At 36.0% G+C, this 14881-nt stretch overlaps 2 protein-coding genes across 2 annotated transcripts; one reads left to right on the forward strand and one right to left on the reverse strand.

Moving 5' to 3' along the window:
* Positions 1-917: 917 nt before the first annotated feature.
* On the forward strand, positions 918-6894 carry LOC133859530 (transcription factor BIM2). The gene is made up of 7 exons (XM_062294954.1): positions 918-1130; positions 1212-1308; positions 2752-2821; positions 2929-3024; positions 3960-4393; positions 6067-6196; positions 6468-6894. Exons 1-7 carry the CDS (start codon positions 1046-1048, stop codon positions 6576-6578), a joined length of 1023 nt encoding a protein of 340 aa, XP_062150938.1. The 5' UTR covers positions 918-1045; the 3' UTR covers positions 6579-6894.
* A 3082-nt stretch (positions 6895-9976) lies between these two features.
* Positions 9977-13754, reverse strand: LOC133859531 (rhamnogalacturonan I rhamnosyltransferase 1). The gene is made up of 8 exons (XM_062294955.1): positions 12702-13754; positions 12318-12385; positions 12089-12177; positions 11843-12008; positions 11470-11759; positions 11165-11369; positions 10916-11073; positions 9977-10569 (listed from the first exon to the last, which is right to left on the reverse strand). Exons 1-8 carry the CDS (start codon positions 13018-13020, stop codon positions 10323-10325), a joined length of 1542 nt encoding a protein of 513 aa, XP_062150939.1. The 5' UTR covers positions 13021-13754; the 3' UTR covers positions 9977-10322.
* Positions 13755-14881: the final 1127 nt, after the last annotated feature.

A 14881-nucleotide genomic window follows, 5' to 3' on the forward strand; every position in this document is an offset into this window, starting at 1 on the left:
TTTGGAGATTTCTAAACTACCAAAGAAGTCCATTGAGCCTACTTATATACTCAATGCACATATCATCTTCATTTATCAATTAATATAATGCGTGCTCATTCAACCTTTCATGTGATCATTAAGGCCACGTTTACTTCTAAATTTTCAACAATAAAAGCTTTAGTATAATATGAGTCTTCCTATGAAAATCCTTGGCATATTTAGCTATGCCACTCTAAAATGTCACAATTTTATGTTTTAAAAAACACACTTTTTTATAGGAAATGTGTGTGTGTGTATATATATATATATATATAATTAAAAAAAAATAAAAATCAAAGGTGGGGTGGCCATTTGGACCATAGCACGATTGCCTTGACACTGAGATGAGATAAAATAATGATTCATTTATAACTCCCACACAATCCCTAGACATATTAAGTACGACCTACACGTGGAATCCACATACATGAGTCCCATCTAATGTGTTTGGATTGTGTGAAAGAGGTTGTAAGGAAATCACTTACCGATGAAATGACCACGCGGGCCACTCCCAACTATTACCTTATTTGATGTGTATTATTTTTTCAAATTAAATGAGACACGTGTCTCTTCATGATTGGATATATATATATTTGATATCTAATTAAAAGACACGTGTCTGAAGCATATATATATATATTTTTTTCATCAAATAATAGAAAATGCTATTTACACTTCAGATGCACAACAAGAGTATGACACCCTCTCACGTGGGGGTGAGCCTCACACATTAGGACCCACCCCTATATGAGGAGGAAAAATAATAAATTTACAACACCACCATAACAACTGTACAATACCCCTTCACATGAGGTGAGACTCAGTGTGTGAGACCCACTCATATGTGAGGAGGCGTTGTCTTGAAATCAAATCCCATGATAGAGTGTTCTGTCCTGTTGTGCACTTTGCAAATAACAAGCCCCTAAAATAATAGTGAACGTAAATGTCAAATCGGTTGGAAACTAGCTAGGGCTTCGTTCTCCTCTGTGTCCAGGTGTACATTCCGAAAGAGAGACAGAGAGAGATGGTGAAGTCAGCTAAGAGCCATGATTCTGACGACGACGAGTTCGATGACGTCGTTGCCAGACACACCTCCTCGTCCCTCAACGGTACCACTTTCTGTTTCTGTTTTTGTTGCTTTTGGTGTATTTGTTGTTTTGGGTTTTGAATTGTTTTGGTGCGCTCGGCAGTGAGAGTGGATGGGAATAGCAGGGAGCAGAGGACGACGGCACATCGGTCCAAGCATTCGGAGACGGAGCAGCGAAGGAGGAGCAAGATTAACGAGAGGCAAGATTAGTTTTATTTTCATAATTTAGTTTGTTTTCTGTGATTTGTGCGTGGTAGCTGGAAATGATTGTGTTGGTTTGCTTCCTTGTGCTTTTGAATTCGCTTGCTATGTGGAAAATTCTGGACTGTTGTTGAACTGCGGTTCGGAAAAAAATTACTGTGAACATATAGATGAATAGAAGTTCATAATTGCCGCTGGATTTAACCGATTGGAATGCAGTTAGCTGCTTTGAACTGATTGCTAGCTAATTTTCACTGAATTTGTGAGTTCTTCGTTTGAATTATAAGTGGGATTTCAGAAGAAGGTCAGAAAAGGTTTTTTTTTTTTTGGCTTTCCTCTTTGGATAATTGTAGAAAGCAGCCTGAATTTAGGTCACTTGTAGTATTTTTTTTTAAAAAAAAAAATTTAATGTGGGTTTGATACAAATAGCCCCCGAAAGGTCTAAAGTGGCACTTGACCCGTGTATAGACGGTTCATCAAGCAGTTTAATGGAAAACAGCTGCGTTTTCGCATTGACAAATGAAATAATTTCCGTTTCTTCCTTTTTCTTTTCCAGACTTGTATGAGAATAGAGAAGGTAGTAGTGTTCATCACAGTGGCACAATAATTAAAACGAGTAAAAAGATAAAACAGTTATATGAGGTGCATGTTCTATAAGATGTATGTTTCTTGATGATGCTTATGATTTGTATGTTTATCAATGATTTTTATGTCACTGACTAAAAAGAGGGGGAGGACAAAGTTCCACGGCTGAAACTCTGGGTGCTTCTTGTAGCTAAAGGAAGTTTGGGGTGGTTGAGTAAAATAATCCAAGATTAAAGTGGTTTTTCTGTATTTTTTTTCTTCAATGAATTTCAGACACTCCTACTTCAAAATTTTGGAGCTGTGGCCAAATCTCTCTATTTGGTTTCATAGTGGCAGCACAAATTTGAACTTTTAAGTGGTTGGCAAAGACACCAAATTTAATTCCGTGTTTATTCAATGTCAGTGTTGTGCTTGAGCTTTGAATTTTAGTGTTATATTTGTAAAAGATATAGGCGGAATCACCATCTTGTGCTTAATCTCAATCCCTCTTTGATTTTTCCCTCTTCTTCTTTGTATTCTCATGATACTGCTGTTAGTCTGTGAACATTGAATTTCTTTACTATTTTCTTTTTGTGTTCTCTTTTGCCATGATAATATCTCCTAAATTCCGTGTTTATTCGATGTCAGTGTTGTGCTTGAGCTTTTACTTTTAGTGTCATCTTGTGCTTAATCTCAATCCCTCTTTGATTTTTTTCCCTTTTTTGTTTGTATTCTCATGATACTGTTGCTAGTCTTTGAACATTGAATTTCTTTACTGTTTTCCTTTTGTGTTCTCTTTTGGCATGGTAATCTCTCCTCCTAATCAATAGCCTTGGCAATAATTCTTTGCTTACCTGAAAAGCTTGTTGCTGAAGCAGATTTCAGATTTTGAGAGATCTCATACCGCAAAATGATCAAAAAAGAGATAAGGCTTCATTCTTGTTGGAGGTATGTCAATTGATAATGTCCTGTTTTTATCATTTTATTTTGGAAATTAATTCCTATGACTCAAAATTGACTTTTTTTTTTGATAAGTGACTCATATTTATATGCAGGTTATAGAGTACATTCAATTTTTACAGGAAAAGTTGAATATGTACGAAGGACAATACCATGAGTGGAGTAAGGAGCCAAAAAAATTGATACCATGGGTAAAACTCTGATGGTGGACATGTGTGTCTCTGTTTTTGCACATTAATGCGTAGATGGGCTTCAGGTTTTGTATCTAAGAGGATGTTTTGATTTCTTATGTGACAAAATTTCAACCAGAATAAGTGTTTGCAGCTGCATGCTAAATTCAAGTCACACCTTCTATTTTCCAGTGCAAATGCTGTTTACGAATTAATTTGTTTCATTAATATGTGATTGTTGCTATATGTTATTGTTGTATGAAATGTTGATTTTTAGAGTTATTCGCCTATGAAAATTAATGTTTATAGCTTTGTTGTTGACCCCTCCCCCCCCTCCTTGTTTCTTAACTTTTTAGATTCACCAAAGACATGCTATTTTTAGTCCCCCCCCCACCCCCCAACCCCATCCAGAAAATAAAAAAGGCTTGGTGTGATTCTTGGTTTATAGTATCCCAAAGGATCAATGGAGATGTCCACATATTACAGTAATTGATTTTCCTTCCCGAAAGTTGAAGATTTGTTCTCCATAATTATGTGACAAGCCAAACTGAATTTAGAACTTGGCCGGTTGGGGATTCATGTATTTTTTTACCTGCAAATTTGCATGAGCGCAGAGATATGTTTGTTGGCTGTTGCTCGTGTGGAAATACATGCTCATTCAAATATAGTGGTGTGTGTCTTTATGGATTTCATGTGGTGTTTGTTCCTTGGGAACTGATATGCGTACTCTACTATTTGAGGAGAAAGGTAGTCTTGTACTTGATGCTCTTTGCGTGAATGGATAATCTGTAGATGATGCCCTGGGAAACAAAAACAACACAAGCATGGATGTTCTTTCTCTATAATGAAGTCATGTATTGCAAATATGATAAATACTATTAGACTTTTGGGGCTTGTTGATTGCCAGTGTGTTAAAAGGAAATTTATTTATGATGTCTTGCATTTGCTTGCAACAGAGAAATCATCATGGCCCTGCAGAAAATTTTACGGATCATTCACAAGTTATAAAGAATGGTTTTGGCATTGAGAATAATGTTTCCCCCCCAGCCGTTCTCACAAAAGCACAGAGCTCTCCAGAATCTGAATTGGGCACAACTGCCGTTTTTAAAGCGTCGGATCAGCCCACTGGGTCAGCTGTTCCAGCTGTTCCTTTGAACGTGCAAATGAAGCCAAACATGTTCGATCCAGTTGATAGGGGTGGAATGCCCACCAATTCTTTGCAGGAATCCGTTTCTGATGCTGAAAACACGCCTGCCCAGACCCAGTCCCAATGGTGGTATGCTAGACCGTATGCAACTGAGCATACTGTTCCAATTAATACGCTGCATGAACAGGAGGAGCTGGCTGTTCATAGTGGATCAGATAGCACCTCAAGTGCCTATTCTCAAGAGTGAGCATTATTCTTTTTTCCTTTCTTTTTCCTCTTAATTTATTTAATGACATTTGCTTGGTATAAATTCCTTTATATCTGCCATTTTCAAGAGTGTATAGAACGTCTTTTGTGAAGAACTTACGGGCATGTTTGGTAAAGTTTTTGAAAAGAGTTTTCGGTTCTGGTTTTTGAAAGAGTTCTTGTAGGGTTTGTTTGGGCTCCTTTGGGTTTTTTTTTTTGGGTTTGTTTGGGCTCTTCTTTGGGCTATCTTTTAGTTGCTTCTGATACTACCGGTGTACTAAAGGGTGTCTTACGCTTTTTAATAAAACTTTTTTTACTTATCAAAAAAAAAAGAGAAAGGAAATTGATAAGTGTATTTATGAGAGACACATTTGAAAAAGTGTTGCCTGTGGGATTTATAGAAGAAAATTTCTTTGGTAAACTGAAAGTGTTTCTAAAAAGCAAAAAACTGAGAAGTGTTCTCAAAACATAAAGGAAAAGAAAGAAAAAAAACATATTTTTAAAACTGAGAAAGGTTTCGTCCCAATGTTGACTCCTCTTTTCCTTGGAATAGCATTTGGATGTTTAAGGCTCCTTTGAGGTTGACTTTTTTTACTTGGACAACATCATCTTTTTTTTTTTAAAAATGAATAACATCCTTAGGAAAAATTCTCACTATAGATAATCTCTGCAAGCGTCACATCATAGTGATGGATTAGTGTTGTATGTGTAAAAAGAGAGGAAAAACACTTGATTGCCTCCTTCATTGTGATATTGTGAGAGAGTTGTAGAATTTGGTTTTTCATATGTTTGGAGTAGAGTGAGTTATGCCTAGATGGGTGGTGGAGCTCTTGGCGTGCTGGAAAGGAAGGTTATGTCAGAATGATTTTAACATTATTTGGAATGTAATCCCTTCTCATTCTATGTGATTCATCTGGAGAGAAATGAATGCTCGAAGTTTCGAAGATTGCAAGAAGACGAGTTTGAAGCTGCAACTGTGGTTTCTTGAATCACTCTTTGAGTGGAACTCTGTTAACGCGCCCCTCTCAATATCTGAATTTGTTGATTTATGTGCTCTTCTTCCTCATTCTTGATCTTGATGGGTGTTTTTATCTTGTTTAGATCCTGTATACTTAAGATGCGCTCCTTTCACTTTTAATGAATTTGCTTTACTTATAAAAAATTGTTTTTTTAAAAAAGAAAAAAGAAAAAAAGCTGTGGTAATTATTGTCTGAAGAAGTGTTTTTCGGTGTTTGAAACTGAAAAGAGTTTTTAAAACTTTGCCAAACACCCCTATGTTTTTATGAATTTCTTGTGCATCTCTATAGTGACTTTGTTAACTGCACAGTGTGTCTTGTAGCTTATGCTTGCTGGATTATACGTAGAAGCATGCTTGTCCTAGCTCGAAGGTCTGAAACCAAATCCAGTGGAAAATTTGGAAAAGTACCTGTGGTTACACGGGTACTAGCTCCAATAAGGAGGGTTTCTATTAGAGAATAATATTTAGATGTTAGGATTTTATCCCAAGAGGATAGACCAATGTTATTTTTGAAAGGGTATTGTTTTTTATCCCCCTGTATATCTCCAACTTTGTATTCTCAAGACACTCTTTGGCAAGGACTGCTATAATTTGGTATGCGTATAAATGGAATTATGTATGCTGTTGCTGAGTGGTTTTTGGTGTTGAACAGGATACTGAATTCTCTGACCCGAGCACTGCAATCTTCGGGTGTTGATTTGTCAAAAGCCAGCATTTCAGTGCAAATCAATGTTGGTAAACCTGCAAATAGTGGACTGATCGGTATAGCATCTGATTCAAAGGTTTGTTTTTAATTAGAGATCCCTTTCTTACTACCTCTGCTATCTACTGTTGCTATGAAAATGGTTCTTAATTCTTAAATAAATCTAATGGGAATATCTGTTGCATTGATGCCCCCGTTTTTCCAAATGGACTTCTTATGACATTGGTCGGCGATATTCTTTTTTCCCCATTTTCTTGGGTCATAGATGCTGACTCCTTTCTTTCTTGTGCTAGAATGATAACTTGTCTTCTTTCGTATATTGATAACAATGATAACTTTTGTTCCTTCAGGACCATGAGAAACAGTCTTTGAATTGCCAAGTGATTGCACATACTTCAGTTGGTAGCTGCAGCCATGAGTCTGATCTGGCTCATAAGAGGCTCAGAACAGAAGAAAGCTAATGTATTATTCTGGTCTCCATTTTTTTCTCTCTCTAATTTTAATTTTGTTCCTCTTTTTCTTTTTCTTTTTTTCCTGAGGGGTGGAGGGGTTATTTTTGGGGCGGGCCCTGAGGAGTGGGGGTTGGTGTTCATTTTTGCCATGTCATAGTCCGCAGACAACTAGGCCCAGATCAATTGTAAATGTTGCTGTTCTTTGATTTGCCCGGTTGCATGGACTATCCCCTAGAGAAGTGTGTAATATTATATTATTTTCTTTGTACCTCAAATTCAGATCGATGATTCCATTCATATATAATGAGAAGCTGATTTTATCTTTCGAACGCGATTCTCGCGTTGTGTTGCTCTGTTTTGTGTGAAAACAAACTACTCTTTTCTGTGTCATCAAAACTTCGATGTTGCCATTAGAGATTCTCTTTCTGCCTTTGTTGCTGTTGGTACTAGCTCAGATGGTTCAATCCTCTTTGCAAAAGCCACTTTTGGTACCCTTTTGTGAACCGAATGAAGGAGAAGCCAATGCAGCCCTTCTTGCTGTTAACACTGCCATTGAATTCAAGTATGATAGTATTATCCTAGAAGGGAATTCCCTCGCTGTAATATTTGGCCTCCAAAACAATCATCTCACGACAGATTGGAGAATCTCCCCTGTTGTTTTTATTTTTTATTTTATAAGTATCCTCTGTTGTTTCTAACACCCTTGGTCTTCTCAACTCCCTCAGCAGCTGGAGAGCATCAAGATCCACAGGAGAGCAAATTTTTTGTGCTCACAATATTGGCTCGTCTTTAAAAAAAAAAAAAAAATTAAATAATGGAGCATTATATACATCGTTAAATGCACTAACTTTAAACTTTTGACAATGAAATAGATATTATCAATTTCAAATGAAATAAATAGGATACTTGTCTATCTTGGTCCACTAGTACAAGCATTTATCTTTGTTGTTGCGATCAAACCTCCTTAGATAATCGTTTTTAGGGTTGTATTTGAATCGTGATGAGTCGAGTTTGGGGCTGCCGGATTTGGCTCCAATACATAGAATATGGGCTCTACCTTGGCTTAAGCCGAGTTTTGAAGGGTTGTTCGGATGCAGCTTGTTAAGAGCCTATTTGAGTTTGAATTTGGCTTGAACTTGGCTAGCTTAACAAGCCGAGCCTCCAATCGAACTGCTCGATTGGAGTTTTATAATAATTTTTATTTCAAAAAAGAAAAAAATTCAAATTCAGTACAATTTTAACTTTGATCTATATTTCACATTCTAAATTGAACGTTTGTAGTGTTACATGTGTTATGTTTACTATGTTAATATTTATACACTATAATTATAGAATCCTATATTTATAAAACTTTCATATATATACATGAGCAAATTAACGATTCGAGCCGAATGAGTCGAGTCGAACTTATACAAGCCGAGCTCACGAGCTTTGTCTAAGCCGAGCCGAGTTTATACGAATATGTCTCATTTAATATACGAACAGATTATTGTGTTCACGAATGACTTATTTATTTTTCGAATAAAGACCGAATCGAGCTTAAGCACGTCGAGTCGAACCGAATTTATGAGCAGCCGGGCTCCTCTAACACCCCAATACGTTTTGAATTTTGTCACTTGTAGCCTCGCTGATGCCCATCTGTTCGGCTACAACTATAAAACCACTATTTATTGTGGCCTTCTCTTGGCCTTTGTGCTAAGAAGTTATTGGATTGGGTTTCTGTTCATTTCCAATTTTATTTGGTTTTCCTTTGTTTTGTACTGGTTAGGTTGCGGTGTCAATGGATAGAGAAACTTGTTTTCAATGGATAGAGAAACTTGGAGATAATAAACTGAAGTGAAAACAGAAACATATGGCTATGGTGGATTTGGAGCGGAAGAACTTGGAGACAAACTAGTTTTTCTTTGGGTGAAGAATAGAAAATTTCTAGGTTGTGTGACTTGTGAAATATGGTCAAGTATTTTGGGTGCGGTGACTCCCACCCCACTTTCTTTTTCAAAGTCGCAATTGGTCATAATTGTGAAGTTGTTAGACTTGTTTACAAAGGAGTTGGCAATTTAATTCTAACAGCCTTTGTTTGTATGCTTGATGTCTTCTAGGATCGACATCTGGCTTCCACCAGACTAAATGCTCTTCACGATCATTTTCTTAATACAATTTATACAAGTTAAACATTAATTCTATGTTGGTGATCAAACACTCTTCATCATTAAGAAGTTGAATTACAATAAAATTGAGAGCAACTATCTTATCTTTAATCAAGATGGAAATCCCACTAATGACTTCACTGAAACTTTACTCACCTACTTCTTTGACACTGGTTTTGTGTTTGAAGTGCTCAACAGCCACCCAATACCTCCTCAGGCGATTATGTTTTCAATAATGTATGGCCAAACCTAAGAGTTTTTCCGGTGGATCATCACCCACAAACATATATTTTGGCTCTTTTGGATTAGTCATCACATCATCTCCCTAGACGACATTTTCTTTTTGTCTCTCTTGATAAAAAAGTGTAAGCTAAAGATGCTTTTTGGTTATTTTTGATGATATGAATAAAAGATAGAAACTAGAACGCTCTCAAAAATCTGGAGTATCAATTGGGCAATATCATTGTTGTGTACAATCAATTCATCATTTAGTCGTGGAAGAACGGAATTAATAAATCAAACGGAATAAACATACTTTTATGCACTGACGAGTGATAACTAAATGTTGAAAAAGATACCCAAAACTCCTTACTACAACATCAATTGATTAAAGTTTTGTTTGGTAGCGGTTTTAAAAACACTTTTAAGTTTTTAAAACCAAAACCATTAACAAACAATGCAAAACGCAAAACACTTTTCAAATGTGGACTCCACCAAAAAAAAAATTGTCACATTTATATCATATCAAAATACTTTTTCAAACCAAAGCTAAAAAACACTTTTCAAAACCATTATCAAACGTATTAGTTTCCCAAACCGTACCATTACAATGCCTTGGAAATGATGATCAGGAACAGTAGCTATGTTTTCCTTCTTGTTATTATTTTTTTCCCCTTTTTCTTCTTTTTGAGAAAAAGCAGATATAGCTTTCAAAATCCAGATGTCTTCCAGATGATGTGTTTGCTTATTCCCCAACCTTAGCCTAATTTGAGTGTTAGTACATGTTATATGCTTAAATCATGGAACAAAGTCCTTAATAGTCAGACGTTGTAGTTGCTGATTAGGTCTTCTTACTCTACAAGAAGTCTACAACCACTCATGTTTGAATGGTGGCGATTAATCTCTTTAATTTGTCATGAAATGGTTCATTTTCTTTCCTGATTAGCATCATGCACCTCATATATATGATAGTTAATCCATCCATACTGATAGCATACAAGACAAAGAGAAAGAGTTGTGTTCAAGGACATGCTAGGAGAGTATAGAAGCTGAATCTTTTATTAAAAATTGACAGCTAACAAATGTACAAGAACATATCTGGGGAGGGATGGTTGTAACCATTCCAAAAACCCCCCATGCAGAAAAATCTCCACTTCTCTTTACAATTTAGCTTTAGCTGATTTAATATCAGCCCCAAAAATGGAAGGGTCTTCGATATGTACAAGAATCTTATTATTCAAAATTGTGAAATATTATAATATCCCTGGAAACGCATTTCCAAAGTCCACTCCAAATTCTTTGTATTTAAACCACTGTGAAAGAATTAAGATAACCCATCTGTTATTAAGTAGAAAACTAGAACTGGGTGCAAACATGAAGAAAGACATCATGTGCTTCTCCATGGTTCATCTAACAATTGCAGACACTCATATGGGTTGGCATAGAAATAATCTTCTTCCTTTGGTCTATCTGCTATTATAATTCGTTTCTTTGGGCTTCCCATCCGAGTGGCATGAGCTTCCTTCACAACAGAAGAGAAGTCATCCCAGCTGAATGACCCATTATTGTATTGATCTATTAAGCCAACCAGATGCTTTTTGTCCAACTGAATAGTCTTTTTGAATCCTAAAAACCTGAAAATGATAAATAATTCAGAAAAAAATAATATGATATAATGGGAAAAAAAGACTCAATCCCATCAATCCAATTACTTTTTTGAGAAATAGGAGACATCTAAGTCATACAAGTAAAGAGATCTATTCATTGATAAGAAAAAGAAAAAACGTGAATGGTGATTGGATTGATGATAAAACAGAATCCGGGGTCTCAAAAAGTGATTCGATTTCATAGACATGAAACTTGATTTGTGTGTGCAAAGAATGCTCAGCTCTGAACTAAAAACAGGTCGTTAAGAATATATGCTGGGGACAAAAATATAAAACACATATAATAGCTACACAATTGGCAGTAAAATATTACCTGCGATGGCCTTCAACGACCTTAGCCATGTTCCCATCATATGTAGGAACAAAAATATCACTCTCCAGGGAAACAAGATAATCCAGTGCTGCCATTTGGGATGAGTGGTTCTTGATAAAGCTCAAGTCCGAGGGATCCAGTAGAGTATCTTTTCTGACCTGTGGAGTAAAGTTCAAAACAAATTGCTATGGCATCTCGAAGTAAAAAAAATATTGAAGGTTGCTTCTGCTAGCTGCTTCATATACTGACCAAATTAGGAAAAGCTGCTGCCAAACTTGCCATCCTCTTTTCCCCACCATATATTTCTCCGGCAGCAATATAAATTTGAACGTTACGATCAATTCCAAGCGCACTCAATACTAATGCAGTTTCCTCGGGTGTCAAAGGGCACAAACCTTCTAGCCTTTTCATGGTGGAGTTTATAACTTTCTCCTTCCACCAAGGGTAGGCATATCTAATTATGTGTTGTTTGCCACAATTAATAAATGTGAAATTTTGGACTGAATAAAGATTTGACAGGAAAAAAATGATAAAAGAAAAGAAAAGAGAGTAACCTCATTCTTGTGAGTTCTTCCACCTCATCACTGCTGCAGCCATGAGTACAGCCAGAGAAAGCCAACATGTCCATTTCATATCTGAGATGAAGGACCAGGAAAGGTCCCTTCTCCCTCAAAATCCTGACAACTCTTCTACCCAATTCCTCTATCTGGGAAGTAAACCTCAAGCCATTGAAGTTTACTCGGCAGCGCAGTTTCTGAATCTCAAGAGGTAGTCTATTATTAGCCAGCCGAGCATCAGTTCTGTTTAAATGTACAACTTTGTGCTTTTTCACCAGAGGAAGAATCTGTTAACAGAGATTTTTTAGAAGATTAGTTGAATTAGTGCAAGCAAAACGTTGATGGCAGAATTAAGAATTCAGGAGCCAACCTGATTAAGGTAGTAGGACATGTTAGACCAACTAATGGGTGCCAATGAATATAATGTTCTCTGTTCAACTCTTCTCTTGAGCCTTGGTGGTAATGCCTTCAATATGCGAACTTCGTCTTTCAACGACGCGATAAAATGATCAACATCAAATATGTCATGGAAGTCACTGCAACATCAAATATGTCATGAAAAATATTCTAGACATTCATGAAGACAAAATTTGTGCATGTCTCGAATGAAATCTACCTTGGATCAGCCCAAAAAGAGGCTTTGTCCAGCTCTGGAACAATAAGTGTGACATTCAAGTATCTGGCAATTGTAACCATGTCGCATATCTGTAGAGAAGATCCAGAAGTGAGACACAAACAACAGCGGACAAACAAGAAACTGCATGCCTACCGGCCTATGAGATGCAGCTCAGAGAAAAGCAATTTAACACTAATACTGATAGCAATGAAAGTAGCAGACAACTCACTGCTGCTCGCATTTGGTTTAGTCCTCCATTGCAGGAAACCATTAGATAACCATTGTTCTTATATACCCCTGCAAACAATTAAGACTCATCAAATTCAGAACTGATAGATGAGATTAACAAATCCCAACATTTTCATCCGAAGGAAAAAAACGATTTACATAAAGCGGAATCAACTAGAAAATTGCCTCACAGAAATAAGTTATTTAATTGACGAAAGGGGGAAACTCCACACAACAATCATTAGAGAGAGAACTAAAACTGCAACTTTTATTCAGCAGTAGATCAAAACTTGTGTCCAATGGCAAATGAATGGATTTTTCTGGAAGTGATAAAAGTAAAGAAAGAAACTGATGAGATTATACTGAAGAAGCCGAAAAAACTCACTTTTTGGTGGGGAAGAAGCAGCTTTGATTGGAGCAGCATAAGGAAATTCAAGGGGCAGAGGCAATTCAGAATGACTGAAACAAGAAGGCCAACCCTTTAACACTCTTGGCCCCCACGTCTCTCCCAGAGCCATTAGCTGAACAAAACAAGCACAAAGCAACATAATTGTTATCCCACGAATGACGAACAGCTTCATTCGAGGCCTCAAAACCATAAAACTCTTCGATTTTCCAACCTGAACTTCACTCAAAAACTTGAATCCCACTTCGCACTCCTCCCTATAACCGCACTTCTCATCATAACCCTCCACTTTACACATTGTTGTAACGCTAATGCTACTTCCCTCCACTTCAAACTTAATCAATAACTCCCACAAACTTGTTATACGAGTCAATGCTACAGCAACCTTAAATTCATTGAAAATTAACTTTCACAGTGGTGAGAACATGCACTCAAATTTCTGGTCTAATTAACTGTCTTAAATAAAGATTATTCTAAGCACACAGTAAATGTTATCTTCGCATCGCACGAGGTGCTCATAAATAACCAATGCTTCTTGAAAGTCTAGACCTTCCTCGATTTTTTAAAACTTCTGGCACTAAAATAACCAAACCCAACTCTTATATAACCATAAACTTAACCTTAAAAGCACCTAATTCTGTCACCATCCTATAGCACTGTTCCACCACACTGATTTTTAATATCTGAACCAAACCCAGAAAAGATTTTTAAACATAAAAGGAACACGTTTTTTGTGTCGACTAAAACTTCACTAAGAAACTAATTTCCGGCGCTTAACCTTATATAATCCCAAACACTTCCCGGCGATGATTTGTCGCCCAGATCCCGGGGATATTCACCGGAGAACTGGGTCGTAGGTTGTTGAGGGAAGAGAGATAAAGTCCTAAAGGTTTCAAACCTCCAGAACTGAAACCCAAAAGCCTGTAATTAAGGCGCTAAGCGTGTGTATCTATGAGAAGAATAGACGTAAAGGTTATAACCGTACCATATTTGGCAAAGTAATTTCTTTTTTCCACTTTTCTTTTTTCACCTTTTTTTTTCTTCTTTTTTCTTTAGGCTTGGTGATTAATTCCTTTTATAGAAATGGGTAATAATTGCATTTATCATATACAATAATAAATAAATTTTGGCAATCCTAGGCAGAATTTTTTTTTTTTTTTTTTTTTCCCCAATCAAAATATAAGGACTTTGTTAGATAAGGTCTACATTGTTTTCTCAAATATAAACTGATCCAAATGTTGATAATATTCTAATCTTTTTTTATCCAATTACTGAAACCTTTTGTCTTCTAATTAATGTGAGAAGGTGAGAATTAGGTAGATGTAGATCATACATCTATTACCAAGTAATTTTATTTATTACTTATCTTTTACCAGCATTTGAGAAAAAAACAATTTTAGTACAAAATCATATTTCTTTAATAAATAGTAATTACTACAGTTAACCCTTCAATGATTCATATGTTTGACAGCTTGGGAAAAATAAATAATATTAATTATAAGTATATATATATTATATTAATAAGACAAACTTTCCACTAAATATATGTAAATTTAATAGATTAATTGAAGAAAGTTCATTCAATGCAATTGTCCTATTAACAACTCTACTGGACTGATACAATAATGTCAAATTTTTTTATTTTTATTTTTATTTTTGTTTTGGTTGCTTTGTCCATATCTTAGATTCTTACATCGATCTCTAGTGCCCAATGAGTCTTCACCCATTTATAACAATTTCATGCTGCAATCAATGGCTTTTGATGGCTCCAATTGTCTTAATCCAACAGCCCATAAACAAAAGTAGGAGTGACTAAAAATGAGGGCCTTTCGAAGTGGGCACAGTGTAATTGCTGCATAAATGTGTAGAACTATAAATGCATGATTAAATAGGAGTTACACAGGGAGTACACTGGGACGGAATGGGAAAAGGTATTCCTAAACTAGTAGAGTTGTGCTACGTACTATATTTCTCCCATTTTTATCTTACTGAGTTGATAAGATAATATTCATAAATCTTTATATCAGTCATTATTTTAAAAAAAATCGATAAACACCGTCATATATATCAACTCAATATGATGGTGCTGGAATGGAAATATAATACGTTTACAGCTCTTATACAACCTTAACAACTTTCTTAAGAAATTAACTATTGAA

Source organism: Alnus glutinosa, chromosome 2, assembly GCF_958979055.1.
Source record: "Alnus glutinosa chromosome 2, dhAlnGlut1.1, whole genome shotgun sequence".
Lineage (NCBI taxonomy): Eukaryota > Viridiplantae > Streptophyta > Magnoliopsida > Fagales > Betulaceae > Alnus > Alnus glutinosa.

What these genes read in the sequence shown, in the direction of transcription:
- LOC133859530 (XM_062294954.1), top strand. Translation starts at nt 1,046, where the DNA reads ATGGTGAAGTCAGCTAAGAGCCATGATTCTGACGACGACGAGTTCGAT. An exon ending in AGGAGCAAGATTAACGAGAG is followed by an intron (nt 1,309 to 2,751) that starts GCAAGATTAGTT and finishes TTGCTGAAGCAG; the next exon opens with ATTTCAGATTTTGAGAGATC. An exon ending in TCAAGTGCCTATTCTCAAGA is followed by an intron (nt 4,394 to 6,066) that starts GTGAGCATTATT and finishes GGTGTTGAACAG; the next exon opens with GATACTGAATTCTCTGACCC.
- LOC133859531 (XM_062294955.1), bottom strand. Translation starts at nt 13,020, where the DNA reads ATGTGTAAAGTGGAGGGTTATGATGAGAAGTGCGGTTATAGGGAGGAG. An exon ending in TAAACCAAATGCGAGCAGCA is followed by an intron (nt 12,178 to 12,317) that starts GTGAGTTGTCTG and finishes TCTTCTCTACAG; the next exon opens with ATATGCGACATGGTTACAAT. An exon ending in GTCGTTGAAGGCCATCGCAG is followed by an intron (nt 10,570 to 10,915) that starts GTAATATTTTAC and finishes TATCATTTTCAG; the next exon opens with GTTTTTAGGATTCAAAAAGA.